The sequence below is a fragment of the Kogia breviceps genome, chromosome 5, assembly GCF_026419965.1.
Source record: "Kogia breviceps isolate mKogBre1 chromosome 5, mKogBre1 haplotype 1, whole genome shotgun sequence".
NCBI classification, from domain to species: Eukaryota; Metazoa; Chordata; class Mammalia; order Artiodactyla; family Physeteridae; genus Kogia; species Kogia breviceps.
Window position 1 is genome coordinate 54,286,955 of NC_081314.1, and position 15,694 is coordinate 54,302,648.

Here is a 15,694-nt window from a genome sequence, read left to right on the forward strand (position 1 = left end):
AGGAACTGTACTGGGCGCTCTTGGGAGTACCACGGTCCTTACTCTCAGCTGCGAAGGAGCAGGGAGAAGCTGAGGAGGGATGGAGCCCAGCGGAGACCCATAGATAGGATGAGAGAGGTGCAGCAAAAAGAGAAAGAATTCGCAGCAAAATAGAACTCGCGCCTGACGCGGGCCCTCTTGTCGCTGTCCATTACTTGGACCTGGATCGAATTATTTTTTTTCCAAATTTTATTATTTCCAACACTAACCGTGCGACGCTCGCCGGCGGGGCCGCGGGATCACCCCCTCCCTAACTCTGCTTCCCTCCACGTCCCACTCCTGACCCCGCCCGGCGATTGGCCTGCTGGACCCGGGGCCGTCGCGGATTGGAGCTCGCCGGCCGGGTCTGCGGGGTTTAAAGAGGGGGGCGGGGGCGCGCTGCCCAGCCGTGCTGCTGTCCTCGCCGCGCACCCGTCGTGCAGCTGGGCTCGCTGCGTCTCGTGGCTTCCCGCCTCCTCCAGCATCCCGCATCTCGCCGTCGCAGGCCAGCGGCTCGCCAGCGCGGGAGAAGGAGGACCGGGACAGGCGCCGTCCAGCCCGGGCGCGGGCATAGCTAGTGAGGGGCGAGGCGCAGGGACTCCAGGGCGGCCACGATGGTGGCCACATTCCTGCTGGTAGTGGGTTTCGTCACGAGCTTCGTGGGTTGGATCGGCATCATCGTCACCACGTCCACCAATGACTGGGTGGTGACCTGCGGCTACACTATCCCCACCTGCCGCAAGCTGGACGAGCTGGGCTCCAAGGGGCTGTGGGCCGACTGCGTCCTGGCCACGGGGCTGTACCACTGCAAGCCCCTGGTGGACATCCTCATCCTGCCGGGTAAGGACCCTGCCTTGCAAGTGGCTGTCCTAAATAAACCCTTTCCTTCCGGGCAGACGGGGGAGGGGAGCCTTAGGCAGCGTTCACAGAATCATTTGGGGGCTTGAAGACTTTGGGGCATCTTTTGACACCTTCAGTCCTACTTTGTTGAGGAGGAATTAGGTAGCCCTGAACTTAACCTCTCTGGGCCTCAGTTTTCTTATCTGGAATTTGGGATGACAGTCGTGGCCACTGGCCGAGGCACCCTGAGAAGGTAACGAGCTGAGACAGAGACACATAGTTGGAACTCCGTACATGTTAATTACCGTAGCCTCACCTGCCGCGTGCTCCCACTGTGGGTGGATCAGAAGTACTTCATCCCCCGGCCTCCTCCTGCAGGCGCCCTGCTTTCCCTGTAAGAATCCAGCCGCAGAGGCTGGAGGAGGAAAGAGAGAAACAAAAGCATTCCAGCTATCCGAACCGGCGCAGGCTGAGTTTCCCAGTCCTTGTGGGACGGCCGAGGTGTCCTGGCCAAGTTAGGGCCCTCCGACCTGCGCTCAGTCGGTTCCCACAGGCCCCGGGGCCGCCCCATTTCCCCCACCCCTTGCCCCCGCAGTGGAGGGCGTCGGTCCTCGGGCCTGCCCAGACTCCCCTCCCAGTCTCCGCACCCTGGGATCGGAGAGGGAAGAACGGGCGCCCCAGGGAGGGCCCACTCGCCTTGGGAAAAGGCGCACCTCCGCGGGTCGCCCCCTCCCATACGGCTGTGCCTCAGAGTGGGGAGGGGAGGGAAGAGTTGCCTAGTTTCCACCTTCCCCGACGCCAGCCGGTGCCGAATCTTAACTTGCTGCCCCGTTGAAAAATTCTGGGCAAGTTTCAGTTCAGATTTAAACCTCGAGCCAGTTGGATGATTGACAAGGTCTCCGGAGCCCCTTCAGGTCTGCTCGGAATCTTGGCTTATCCCGGCCCAGACCTAAGCACGACTGTCTCGCTAGCCTTTGAGGATGGTGCGCCTTTAAAGGCCTATCCCGGTTTCCTTAACAAGTGGAGTAACTGGGCGGCCGGAGTAACTGGCCCCCGAGGCTGCCAGTCTGGGAGACTTTGGCTTTGGCCTTCTCCTGGATGAGCCTTTCGCTCCCGAAGACTGCCTCTCTCTCTTTTTTTTTTTTTTGCGGTACGCGGGCCTCTCACTGTTGCGGCCTCTCCCGTTGCGGAGCACAGGCTCCGGACGCGCAGGCGCAGCGGCCACGGCTCACGGGCCCAGCCGCTCCGCGGCATGTGGGATCTTCCCGGACCGGGGCACGCACCCGCATCCCCTGCATCGGCAGGCGGACTCTCGACCACTGCGCCACCAGGGAAGCCCGAAGACTGCCTCTCTTTAAGCCTCACCTCAAGTGCTTCCTATTTCCAGGTCCTTGTAGTCGAATCTATCTGTCCTTCCTCCTTGCCACCCTGGTATTTGACCCCTATCCCCATCAGTGCACGTTTCGACTTTTCTGTTCATTGTTTGTGAGTCAAGTTCTCCTACCACATTTTAAATTCCTCAAAGATATAGATAGCATCCTACCCTCTTTGCATCTTCCCCTGCACCTGGCACTGCCCCTGACACACAGCAAGTAGGCACAGTGCGTGCCAGTCCTGCCCTCCATTTTGGACTTTCAGAATGACAGAGGTCTGGGGAACCCAGATGTGGACCCACCTTCAGTTAAAGCTGCCGTTGGTAGACCTGGGTCAGACTCTGGGATGCAGTGCTCACAATCCGAGTGATTTGGGACAAGTTCCTAACCTCTATGAACCCCAGTTGTCTTTTTTTAAAAATTAAAATGAAACCAACCCCCAATCTTTCAGAGTTGTTTTGGGGATTAAATGAGATGAGAAATGTAAGCCTCCTTAGATGTAGTAGAGGCTCCATAAGTGGTAGCTATATTTTTTATTAAAAGCCGGGCATGGTATTTTTAAGAATCTGACTTGAAGCATAAAATTACTCTCTGCTTCCCTCCTCCTGAAATTAAGTTTGCTGAGCATTCAATGACAAGTGGTTTACTTTTAGAGAACACAGACCATCCTACAGATGGAGTACATTTTAGGGAGGGCCTAATCCTTCCTGTGGTCCCCTCCCTCACACTGTAGGTGGGGACAGGGACGGATCTCAGTATCCATCTTTAGATTCTCAAATGTGGCCTTGGCACCTAGCACGTTCACAGACTGTGCCATGAATTTCAGAATCTGGGTGGCTAGCTGACTCTCCTTTATGCCAGCCCTGGTTCTCTGACCAGTCGCAGGGGCTTAGGGCTGAGGTCAGAGGTCTTGCCTCAGACCTCCTGTGGCTCCTTTCTGGGGGTCTTCAAGTCAACAGATACTTGATTGATTGATTGCCCTTAATTCAGAAGAAACTGAGTTGGGCAATTGTTGGGAGCGTGCCCTTGTGGAGTCAATTCTGGCAAAACACATCTTGGTAAGAGGCAATCTTGCAGTTGGGTCTTGGTGCACAGGTAGGCTGGCCACATTTGGTGTGAGGGTTCTGGCACATGAGGCAGAAGCTGCGGCTTGTCTGGGGGTTTGCCATTAACTCTGTTTCCCCCAGGTCACTAGCTCTACTTTCCTCTGAGTCAAGAGGGAGAGTTACAACTCCCCAGTCCCTTTTTTTGAAGGAGGGAGAGTGTTTTAGTGAGAAACGATACATATAAGTGTGTCATATTCTCCCAGCATCTTGTCAGATTTATTTTACATAAATATTGCACATATTATAATCTCTTTCTTAATAAAGTAGTTACCTGGTATTTTATTTGACAGTATAAAGTTCAGGTAGCTTTGCTCCACCCTTATTATTCAACTCGTTAATTCCTTCATTCATAATTATAAGTTTACATCATCTGTTGTGGGCACTGTGTTAACTCCATGAAGACCAAAGCAGGTGTCTGTCTTCTAGAAATCCCTGGGGCTGGAGAGATACCTTTATGGAGAATGGACCATTGTGGAAGCATGCCCAGGGCACAGTCGGGGAGGCTGGAGATGGAGCCTGACCATCTGCAGGGGACAGGATTCGTGAGCAAGCAGTATCTGGGGAGATATCAAGAGAGGAAGTCTGAGTCTTAGCTTAGTCTAGTTAGGGCCACATACTGTTTATACACAATGTGACTTAAAAGCACATGGTTAAGGGACAAAATCACCTAGCACACCTGGAGATAAAAGTACTGCCTTGACACAGAGTAATATTAGGAATACCAGTAATAATAGCTGACCCTTTTTGGAGTACTTAGCATGTGCTAGGCACTGTTCTGAGCACTTCATGAATTAACAAATTTAATCTTAGTTGAATTCCATTGGAGAGATTTAGGTACTATTATTAGTTTTCCTCTATAGGTGAGGAAAGTGTCAAGACACTTGCCCAAGCTCACACAGGTAGAGCATATCAACAGCAGGCTGGGATCAACACAGACCATCACAGAATTCTTTGAAGATTTGAATTTTAATCTGAATTTTTCACAAGGTGATGTAACAGTGTAATTGTACTCTTGGCCTGTTCATCTCGGAAGCTTGGATGAGTGGTCTACAGGGATCCCCATTCAGTCTCTCCGGCCCCCAACCTTCCTTTTTTTGTCACTGAGTCACTTTAAAAGTTGAACAAGCAAAGTGATCTTGGAGAACATTTAACACATTATAAGTCCTGGAGTGGGACAAGAGGGAGGAAGGAAGATGGCGCTGAATTCCCGTGAGGCAGGATTGAGGATCCAAGGGGGCCCGTGGCCTAACCCACCCTGTCTGCGCTCTTGTTCCCAGCCTACGTGCAGGCTTGCCGAGCCCTGATGATCGCTGCCTCAGTCCTGGGTCTGCCGGCCATTCTCCTGCTGCTGACGGTTCTCCCCTGCATCCGAATGGGCCATGAGCCTGGCGTGGCCAAGTACAGGCGGGCCCAGCTGGCTGGCGTCATGCTCATTCTGCTGGGTAAGACAGCTTTCTGTAGAGCACCCCAACTGCCAGCGAACCTGAAGAGTCTCGGGTCTTGCTGCTGCTTCATCGAGTTCAAGAGACGTGTGCAAGGAAGGCATGTGAATCCACTGGGGGAAAAGCCCCCCACAGTGTGTATCCCTTTATGTTTCTTGGGAGGTTGATGCAGAGGGATAAGTAATGTCTGTGGGAGTCACTGAACATGAAAGTAAGTTCAGGGACTTCCCTGGCTGTCCAGTGGTTAGGGCTCTGCGCGTCCACTGCAGGGGGTGCAGGTTCGATCCCTGGTCCGGGAACTGAGATCCCACAGGCCGTTCGGCGCCGCCGAGGGAAAAAAAAAGTTAAAAACAAACAAACAAACAAAGGGTATACCTAAGAGAGAGAACAGAAGGCAGAAGAGAGTTGCAGGGCAGCTCTCCACTCAGGCTTCACGATGGAATCCCTTTGTGGAAACACCTGTGTCCGGGTCCCATTGCAGGTCCATTGAGTCAGAATTTCTGGGCATCAGACCAGGCAAAGATATTTACTGAAAGCTTCCCAGGTGACTCTTGAGTGCAACCAGGATTGAGAACTTCAGTTAACATATAAAGAAAGACCAGAGAAAGAGGAGGGCAAGATAAAAGTAAGATGCTGAGGGTGGTAGATCACTAGGTGATGATTCCATCTTTTATTCAGTAAGCATTCACTGAGCACCTGCTGAGTGCCAGGCACTATGGTAGGCACTGGGGATATTGGCAAAAAGAAGGTAGCCTCTGCTTTGAGTGTACTTGGACATCTTGATGTACTTGGTGTACTTGCTCACCTAAAAAAGGTACACAGGCTGTGCACACACATAGGAAGGCAGCTGATCCAGATTGGAGGAGTTTTCCAGAGCAGAGGACCCTAGCGATGAATTTTGAGAGTTGGATAGAAGGTGGTCAGATCATGGATTGGAGAGAGGGACAGCTCAGGCCAAGGACACGACATGTGCTTGTTCAGTGTTCCTGATTACACCTGCACACGGGGGTCTTGATTTAACAACCTAGGGAGGGTCCTTCTAGCTCTGCTCTCTGACATGCATTTTAAGAACAGCAACTCTTGTTGCCAAGTGCCCTGAGACATTGTGAGGAGACACTGGTTTGGATATGAGTTAGATATAAATCATGTTCTCCTGGGACAGGAAATTCCCATCCCCAAACTGGTATCAGACCATGTGTTTGAGGGCGAAAGGTAAGGAGCCAGGGTTCTGTGTGGATCAGTGCCACTTGGTGAGGGTCACCCACAGTGACACCGGTGAGGTGAGGAGACATGAGACATAGGGGTAAGGTTTCCCTTGATTGCAAAGGATGGAGGTTTAGAGAGGCTTGTGAAGCCACAGAGAATTCAGAGGAGGGGCTTGCGTGTGTGTGTGTGTGTGTGTGTGTGTGTGTGTGTGTGTGTGTGTGTGTGTTAATAGGAGTGAAAAGACCAGAAAACCTCTGTAATTTCCAGAGGAGAGTTTGGGCATGGACATTTTGGTTCCAGCCACAAAGCATTTGTGTGCGAGTGCCACACAGGACACACAGTCAGCATCATGTGCTCATCCAGCTCACAGGGTCCTTCCTTGTAGTGCTTTTCGATGGCCAGATCTTTGTATCTGAACACCCTTTCCAGTAGGTAGACAAAAGCTCTACAAGTAAACTGGTTTGCAGAATCCAGGTGAAACCATTCTCATCCTAGATATCTGCGGTTGATTGTAACTTTCCTCACATTCTCACAGAAGCCCCAGAAGGCTTTCTCTTTAGCTCTGAGGATGCCAAAAGCAAAGGTTGGGTCCGTTGTGTTGAGTGTTCATCTTTAGAAATCCTAGCCTTCCATATGAGAGTCACAGAATATCCACAAGTAAGAGAATACATGAGAAAACCCCAACTCCAAACCCTGTAGAAAATAAAGATGTAAAAGCAAAGTCACAGAGACAAATTGGTATTTAAAAAACCCCTGAAAACAACTTAATTGTCCAGTTGAATATAATGATTATTTAAAAAATAACAAGCAGTTGTTTGAAACTTCCTAGATGAATTAAATACTGTTTTTCTTCGTCTTTTTCAAGTGGGTTGGTGGACGCAGACAGAATCATAGAAAGGAGAGTGAGAGGGGTGGGCAGGTATGGGTGTGAGCTCCTCAGTCCTTGTTTGCTGCCCAGAGGGAGACGACGGAGGGGGCATTGAGTGATGTGACACCCCTTCCCCCAGGGAGGCTGCCCCTTTCTGGCCACTCGCTGTAAGGATGGGATGAGGGCACTGCTCCTTGCCCTCTTGTAGCCTTGCATCTCCAGTGCTACTTGCGTCCTCTTTGATGGCTCCTGTCCGGATTTGTTTCTCAGTGGGTCTCAGCTTGCCTTTGGGTTGGATGCTGTTTAGACTGGAACAAGCTCGCTCTGGAAATGTAAAGCTCATTGTCTCAAGTGTGGCACCTGCTGGCCTCCCCTAGGCCTTCTTGGCAGGGAGCCCCAGTGCCTTGTTTCCCCTGCTGGGCAGTGGGTGGGAGAGGAGCAAGAGAGAGTGAAGCCTCCCTTTGTGTGGCTCAGGATGGGCTTCTGTCCTAGCGGTCACCAGAGGTGCTCCAGATGAGGTGTGGTCCCCGACCAACGGGGACCAGGCACACTGGGGTGTGGGAGCCTGGGAACCGGAAACAGTGTCAAAGCTAATCTTGGGATGAAAACTGTAAGCACTTTTAATTAAAATCAGTTCTTCCTGACTCTGAAAACCTTTAATTATTTTTCAGAAAGCTTAAAAAAAATTATGTCTGTGGCCCAACAGCTTATCTTCTCAGGAGTCTGAGTTCAGTGTTGTGAGGGTTTGGTTCCTGCTGTGGGGGAAAGAATGGGAGCCTGATGCTGCTGACTTCTTAAGCCAGATGAGTAGTTCAAGGAGAAGCAGGCACCTCAGATCCAGGATGGAGCGGAGGCAAGTCTAATTCTAACCTATGGCTTTTCAAGAGCCCCTGCTGATGCAGGAGGTATCTATGCCCTGAGATGCTTCATCTTATCATGTGGAGTCAGACCAACTGTACTAAATCTTGGACCTACTGCTTTCTAGCTGTGTGAATGGGGCCAGTTACTTAATGTCTCTGAGGCTTTATATAAAATGGGGACAATACTGCCGACTTCTGAGGTTGGTAAGAATAGTGAAATGATGTATGCAAGTTATTTAGCGTGCGTGGTGTCTGGCACCTAGTAGGTGCTCAACAACTGGTTGCTATTTTATAGATGTTGTTGTTTAGAGGAAAGAGAGAGCTAACCTAGAAGGCAACTGGGTATTCCTTCCATCATGTCTAATTTCTGCAGGGTCATCTCCACACGTGAAACTGGTACGGAGAGATGATGAACTGTTCCTGGAAACACCAGGTCACATCCTGTTCTAATGGAAATATTTTCTTTGCTTACTTTGTAAAAACCAGAGTGTAGGGATCAATAGTTTGAGTTTTTTTTTTTTTTTTTAATTTTTTAATTTTTCAACTTTTAAATTTTATTTTATTTTATTTTTTTAAACATCTTTATTGGAGTATAATTGTTTTACAATAGTGTGTTAGTTTTTCCTTTACAACAAACTGAATCAGTTATACATATACATATGTTCCCATATCTCTTCCCTCTTGCATCACCCTCTCTCCCACCCTCCCTATCCCACCCCTCTAGGTGGTCACAAAGCACAGAGGTGATCTCCCTGTGCTATGCGGCAGCTTCCCGATAGTTTGAGTTTTTGACTTATTCCATTATGAAAAGTCATGATAAGCTACGCAACCGAAAATGCTCAAGCTTAGGTCTGATTCAGTCTAATTCTCATCTCACTATAATTTACAAAGTACTTGATTTGGGTGTTTCTTGGGGAGATGGGGTAGGCAATGGAAGGAAAGGAAATGTATTTTCCTTCATAAGTGGAATCCTTAGTCTTCTCTCCTCCTTTTAAAAAGTATGGCCTCAGGAATCCTATTTGTATTGGAAAAATGTTTTCAACTTGGAACTTATAGGCTAATAATGAAAGTGCCGTAAAATAAAGGGTATATGCAAATGTGGGAAAAATTGAGCTTGTCACACACAGAGAATCGGATGTCCTAGGGGGATTGGGAATCCTTGGGTGTGAAATAAACAGTGATGCCCTTAATCCCGGAGTATTGAGATAACAGAAAAAGTCTTCTTTCAAACTCATTAACTTTACACAAAGTTCCTAATCTAAATCAAATTTCATGTGGGTAGAAGAAAGGATGTAGCATCTTAGTATGGTTGTGGCTTAAAATGACCTTATTAGTAAAATTGGAGGAATTAACTGCTTTATGAGGTCTTTCCTGTCTCTAACGTCAGTGTTTTTTTTTTTTTTTAAATTAACAAATAACCACGAAGCTGGCTTTTAAAAAAGGTTGTCGGAAAAAAAGAGATAACAATGTGTGGAATAGAAATAAAGGAAAAAAAAGTTCTGAAAGCAGGCCAGGAAAATAATGTACTCAAATATTCCACTGACTTGATGATTGTTGTAAATATTAGATCTTCATAAAAGTCATTGCATAGAGACCTGTTTCCTTTGGCAGCTGTTTTCTTAAGTCAAAATTTAGACAGTGACAAATGAAAAAAGGAAAGACAAAAAATATTCTGGTTTCAAATTATAAGGAAACAACAAATACATATGACTCCAACCAACAGCTGGTTAGAAATCTGATTACTTGTTGTCTTGAGTTAACTGGCTTCTTTGTGAAAAGCTAAAGTGAATTGCTAGTTAGATCGTATGACATAATAGCATCAATTGCGGAAGATGGCATTCGGAGCATTGTAAAATGTTAAATGGAAGGGGATTTTTTAAAAAGGTGTTGTGGAAAATTTGAAACATACACAGAAGTAGAGACTAGTGTAATGAACCCCTGTGAACCCAAACTCATTCCCAATAATGATCAATTCACATTCAATCTGCTTTGTCTCTATGCGTCTACTTTTCTCCCAGTCCCCAGATTTTTTTGAAGCAAATCTCAGATATCAGATCAAGGAAGATTTTCTTCCAGTATTACTAATGTAAGTCAGAGTAATTTAAGTTATTTTAATGAAAACATTGCTTTGTGCTGGAAATGATGCCTTTAAAATTTCTCTCAATGCTTAGTACTGAAAGTGACAAAGCCTGAAAACAGAGGTGTTCATTGGAGGAAGGAAGAAATGTCAGGGTCTGCTGCTCTTCTGTCTTTCTGGGCTTCTTTGTCTGTCTGTCCTTCTCTCTCTCTCTCTAAGTTGTTACCTCCAAAGCCAAACACACCTGTACCAATTTTATTTAACTTCACCACATTTATTTAACTCCATGTATTACCCTGTGTCGTCTAATCCCTAAATAGATGAAAAGCTACACTTACATTTCACTGCTCTTAAACTGCTTTCCCAAATATTCTGAGTTTGGCTACATCAAGATCATTGCTAACTTTTAATAAGGGTATTTCCTATCAACTAAAGAACTGACTGTATTAAATTATTTGAAATTTATCAAAAAGGGCAAACAATTTTATTCTATGAAGAGCAAGGAATTCTGCTTGTGAGAGGACCAAGTCCAGATGAATCTATATCTACACAGTGAAGCTTTCTTCTCCCCTTCTCCTTCTTTTGTTTTTTCAGATGAAGATATCCCTAATTTTCACTTTCTACTCGCCCACAAGTGGCAGATTTTTTTCCTCTTGTGCAGTTAACTATTGCATCTTCTGAAGGTAGAAGAGGAGAAACAAATTGAAAAATCTAAGTGTTAAAATTCCCCGTCCTATTTTTAGAGACCTAATTTAAAAATAAATTCTGATGACATAAAAAGAAATGAAAATTCCCTTTATCTTCCTTCAATGTTCTTTACCTTATGGGTAACTGACTTTTTAAGAAAAACATTTTCTTTATTTTCCCCGAATATGGAGAGAATCATGACAAACTCTTTGTGTGTGTGTTTGTGTATGCAAATAGCAATAATTCTAGCAGGCCTCCTATGTCTTTAAGAAAGCCAGGGCTTCCCTGGTGGTGCAGTGGTTGAGAGTCTGCCTGCCGATGCAGGGGACACGGGTTCGTGCCCTGGTTCGGGAGGATCCCACATGCCGCGGAGCGGCTGGGCCCGTGAGCCATGGCCGCTGAGCCTGTGCGTCTGAGAGGCCGCAGCAGTGAGAGGCACGCGTACCGCCCCCCGCCCCCCAAAAAAAGCCAAACGTTACTGCCAGTTCTATTACTATGTCCCATCTTTTATTTGAGTATGATATGACTTGCATTTTTAACTTTACTGAGTAAAACTAGTAAATCAGTAAATCCCCCTTTTCCCTTCAAACCATGCTGAAATTGAGTAAACTCCTTTTTTAGTTTTTAAACATTCTTCATTGTGAGTTCAGTTGAAGGTCACTGTTCCCAGTGAACCTCTCATTCCCTTTATGTTGTATGGCAGTCTGTCATCTTCTCGTGGTTTTTGATGTGGTCCATCTCTGAGAGCCACAGGAATTCCACCCAGAGTTCAATTATCTACTAGGAAATAGAGAGCCTGCTGGTACTCATTTGCCTTGCTTTGCACGGATTGTCAAAGAAGGAAATCTTTAATGAGGTAGATCATGAGCTGGTAGCTTTGAGCGTGTTAAAGTCACATTAAAGTTTTATAATTTGGGAAGTCAGTTTTGGTGTGGATGAGGTAGAGAATAGACTGGAAATGAATCTACCTCTCATCTCTCCATCTGTCTGTCCATCCATCCACCCATTTGCTCACCCAGTCCTATAAGTTCATTATTTAAATGTGTAGACATTTTTATGATTTTTCCTTTTTCTAGTGAATTATATAGGAATGAAATCTAACAAAATCTCTAAAACATTCAAAATCAAAACTGATAATTACTTTTGAACAGCGAGGCTGATTCTTTCCCTACGTGAAGATAACCTAGCTGTATTATTACTTTGCTTAGGAAAAGGGAAAGAATTCAGTGAAATTAGAGGCAACTTTAAAATTTTCTTCTATAAAATCTAAACCAACCTGCAAGTTAAGTGAGGTTTAAATGAAATGTGGAGAATGCTTTTGTGTGTGTGTGTGTGTGTGTGTGTGTGTGGTATATATAAATACAAAGTAATTGAAAAACATAAAACTTAATTTGAACCATAACCTGTTTTGAATCCAGTTAATAATTTATAGGAAAGATCAATTGGATTGAACCAAATCAACTGGGAATCAAATCTTTTTTTATTTCCCTATGGAATTCGGCTTTTCCCTCCCCACCTTTCCTTCTAATCAAGCTTGGGTGTTTGGAAGTCCTTGCTAGGTTGCTGTTTTTGCCCGTATCAGAACGAATGCCCCTTTTTGGCATCTAGGGGTGTGTAGCTGGATTGTGTCTTGATATGAAGAATCTAGAGCAATTCTTTCTGGCTCAAACACTCTAGAAAAAGCTTGTGCCCCTTTCATGATAGAGAAAAGGCTTTTCTCTGTGTCTCACTGAGAGTATAACTATGACAATAGCCAAGCAGTTCTCCAAGAGTGCCAGATTTGGAATCTGTGGCCAGAGGAAGAGAAAGAAAAAAATTGTATCTTAAGTATTCAAAGCCCTGCATTGGAAAGGGAAGGTTCCATCAACCAGATCAGCTGGTGTTCTTGAGAATACTCTATTCACAGAAGGAAAATACATCTTCTTATGGTATCGCATATAAAAATATTACAGAAGCTGGCATGATGGTGCTTTAGTCTTTAAGTGAAGCTGTTAACATATGGATAGATTTTAGCTTATTAGATAATCTATCAATATATAAACTGCTTAAATATATGAATAGTTCACAGTTAATGGAATGAATTTAGCCTGTTAGAAAGCCAGTTGGAGCACTTCAAAGCCCCCCAATTCACTTTCTTACTTCTGACTTCCACTTGGGATCTATACATTTTTTAGGACAGGAATCACATCTATTTATATGTATATATATATATATATTTATACACACCTTGTGGGGATGGGCTTAGTGTGTTGTCAACAAAACTCTATGTTACAAGCTACACAAGTGCAATGAGATAGTCTAAAAGGTCTTTCAAAATGGATAAGACTTAAATCTTTTCTTCAGTTTAGAACTAATGTATAGCCCTGTTAGATTTGAGTGCTATGTTAAAGAAAAATTACATTTTTTTCTCTGTGGGCATAGAAGTAAGTTAGAAAATTACTCAGTGTGAGCAGAAAAAAGCTTGCTCAGTTGAAAGTGACAAGGGTACCCCTTGTAGCAAACAGTGCAATGCCCTGCCGTGAATTTATCAAAGGCTTTATGACTAACAATTAGAAACCTTATTATTATTATTATTACTTTTTGGTCTGTCAACTTTAATGTGCCATCCCAACCTACATCTTTAACTAAAATTTCTGTCCTGCTGTAGTTGTGAGAGATCAGATAATACCAAAAGAAGAATGGAGTTACTTTGTCTAGAGCGTTGCTGTGTAGTACATTAGCCACTAGCTACATGTGTTCATTTAAATTTAAATTAATTAAAATTCAAAATTTGGTTTTCAGTCTCACTAGCCTCATAAGAAATGTTCAATAGCCCATGTAGCTTGTAGCTACTGTGTTTGGCAGTGCTAGTGTAGAGGTTTAAAATATTTTTTCAAGTCTTTATAGGCTCCTGCCTGCCCTGTTTTGTTACTTTGCTTGGGAGGAGGGGAAGAACTAAATGATGTAGAGGCTATTTCTTATGGTGATGACATTTGTTGTGATGGGTCACAACCCTTGAATGGGTAAGTTCTTTTACTCTGAGAACTGTTCATGTGTGTATGGAGATTTTGTGACTGTGCTGATGTCTAGCAGTATTCACCACAGCAAGAGAATTTTCATAGCTTCTTCCGGTCGTTGCACTATGAATTGACCAAACTGAAAGAATAGAGTGGAAATTGGAGTGGGCACTGTCTTGTTTCTCATTTTTGAATAGCTCAGGTCATCCAGTCCTTCAACTGGTATACATTGAGCACATACTCTGTGCTTTGTACTGAGCTAAACGCTGACTTTACAAACATAAGACATGGGCCCTGCCTTCAAGGAACTCAGAACTTGGAATGGGAAGTAGACATGTAAAGAGATAATTATAATGCAATTAGGTAAGTGTAAGAGTAGAATTATAGGTATATAATATAAGTATATATATATATAGGTATATAAAGTGTAGAATTATAATTATAGGTATATAAAGTCAATATATATAAATAAATACAAATACATATTTTTTGGACTTAAATGATTTATTTCTAGGTTTTTACCTGAGAGTTCTTTTGTCTCAGCCACCTGTTGAAAAAATAAGGACCTAGCAGTTTGGTACAAGCTTTTGATCAGGTTATTCCATAGATTCAAACCTTTTGGTTCAGATTGCCCCTGCGGGAGCAGAGCTGAGTGTATTGAGTTTTTGGAGTTGGTTGGAAGCCAGAGGGGTGTGTATGTGGAGTGAAGGGGACCCTGCCCGCTGCTGGTGTGTGATGGGGGTGCCCAGTCACATCCCTCTCCATGTCTCCCCAGCTCTCTGTGCCATTGTCGCCACCATCTGGTTTCCTGTGTGCGCCCACCGTGAGACCACCATCGTGAGCTTTGGCTACTCCCTGTACGCGGGCTGGATCGGTGCTGTGCTGTGCCTTGTGGGTGGCTGTGTCATCGTCTGCTGCGCCGGAGATGCCCAGTCGTTTGGTGAAAACCGTTTCTACTACTCTTCGGGCTCCAGTTCCCCCACTCATGCCAAGAGCGCCCATGTATAAAAGAGCTACCAGCCTGCCCATGGAGGTGCTATAGATGCTGGGCCCATGGCCCTAGGTTTGCTTGCCACAGTGAGGGGGTCTGCCAGGCTCCAAAGCCAAAGGTCTAGAAAAGCATCCTGTCTGGCATTTTGTAGTCTTAACACCCCCTCTCCTTTTGTTGCCTTAAGAGAAACCTTTAGCTCAGATGCCACACACTTTTTCCATGGTTTTGCCCACTATTAGCTCTTTTCTGGGGCATTCCTTTGTCATATATATATATATATATATATATATATATATATATATATATATGGGAAAAACGTTTCCCTCTCTCTTTAACTTTTAAATATCTTGCAAACATTGCTGAGTTGGGTGTGGGGAGAGAAATAAAGGACACTTTCAAACTGTTACAGATGACAATGGGAGCCTCATAAACATGCCTCTCTGTACCCTCCCTCCTCTCTCAGCTCCAAGGTCACTTAGTTATAACCAATAGAAAAAGATAGAATTAGGAACATGGGGTGGGGAAGGGAGGGGAATTGTGGAACTTTCCCTCCATGGGAAAGTTTCCCTTTTGTAAGTTGAGGGCAAGGGGTGGAGATATTTTTTAGTTTGTGATTTTACATTTATCTGTACGTACTTTTTCAAGATTGCTCATTTTTATAACCATGGTTTTCCTGAAATTCTCAATTCATCAGTATGAAGGAAATGAACCAAATAGACTTTAATGATACCATAAATAACAGTACAAGTGAGTATAACTCTAACTGACATTCCACAAAACGTTTTTGATTTCCTGGTTTGTATGATGTAGTTTTGAGTCCTACACTTGCATGTGCTTCAATTTAACACATTTTAGAAGCTTTTCCCCATTTTTCTCTGTTTTTATTCTGTTAGCTGCCTTGAAGCAATATTGTTTAACATAAATTGTACTGTTGAATTTGGCTTTATGGGTGCAAACACTGATGGTGTATCAGTATCTGAGACCCCAAACTCTCCAAACATTGATGGTGCATTTTGTTCTTTAAATGAAATCTGTGCAATAAAATAACGGACTGTCTGCAAAACTGGCCTTTAATATTCTGTTGTATCCAGAGGTATCATCCATCAACTGAAAAATTTTTCATTAATCTCTACTAGTAATTTATAGGGAACCTGGTCAGGGATTCAAGAACAAGTCACTCTGCACCGCCATGAATAATTGAAAAGTTATATTTTATTCACTGTATCGTGG

At 44.7% G+C, this 15,694-nt stretch overlaps 1 protein-coding gene across 1 annotated transcript; it reads left to right on the forward strand.

The window, feature by feature from the left end:
• The first annotated feature begins 396 nt into the window (after window positions 1–396).
• On the forward strand, window positions 397–15,527 carry CLDN11 (claudin 11). The gene is made up of 3 exons (XM_059064270.2): window positions 397–858; window positions 4,615–4,779; window positions 14,249–15,527. Exons 1-3 carry the CDS (start codon window positions 633–635, stop codon window positions 14,479–14,481), a joined length of 624 nt encoding a protein of 207 aa, XP_058920253.1. The 5' UTR covers window positions 397–632; the 3' UTR covers window positions 14,482–15,527.
• The last annotated feature ends 167 nt before the right edge of the window (window positions 15,528–15,694 follow it).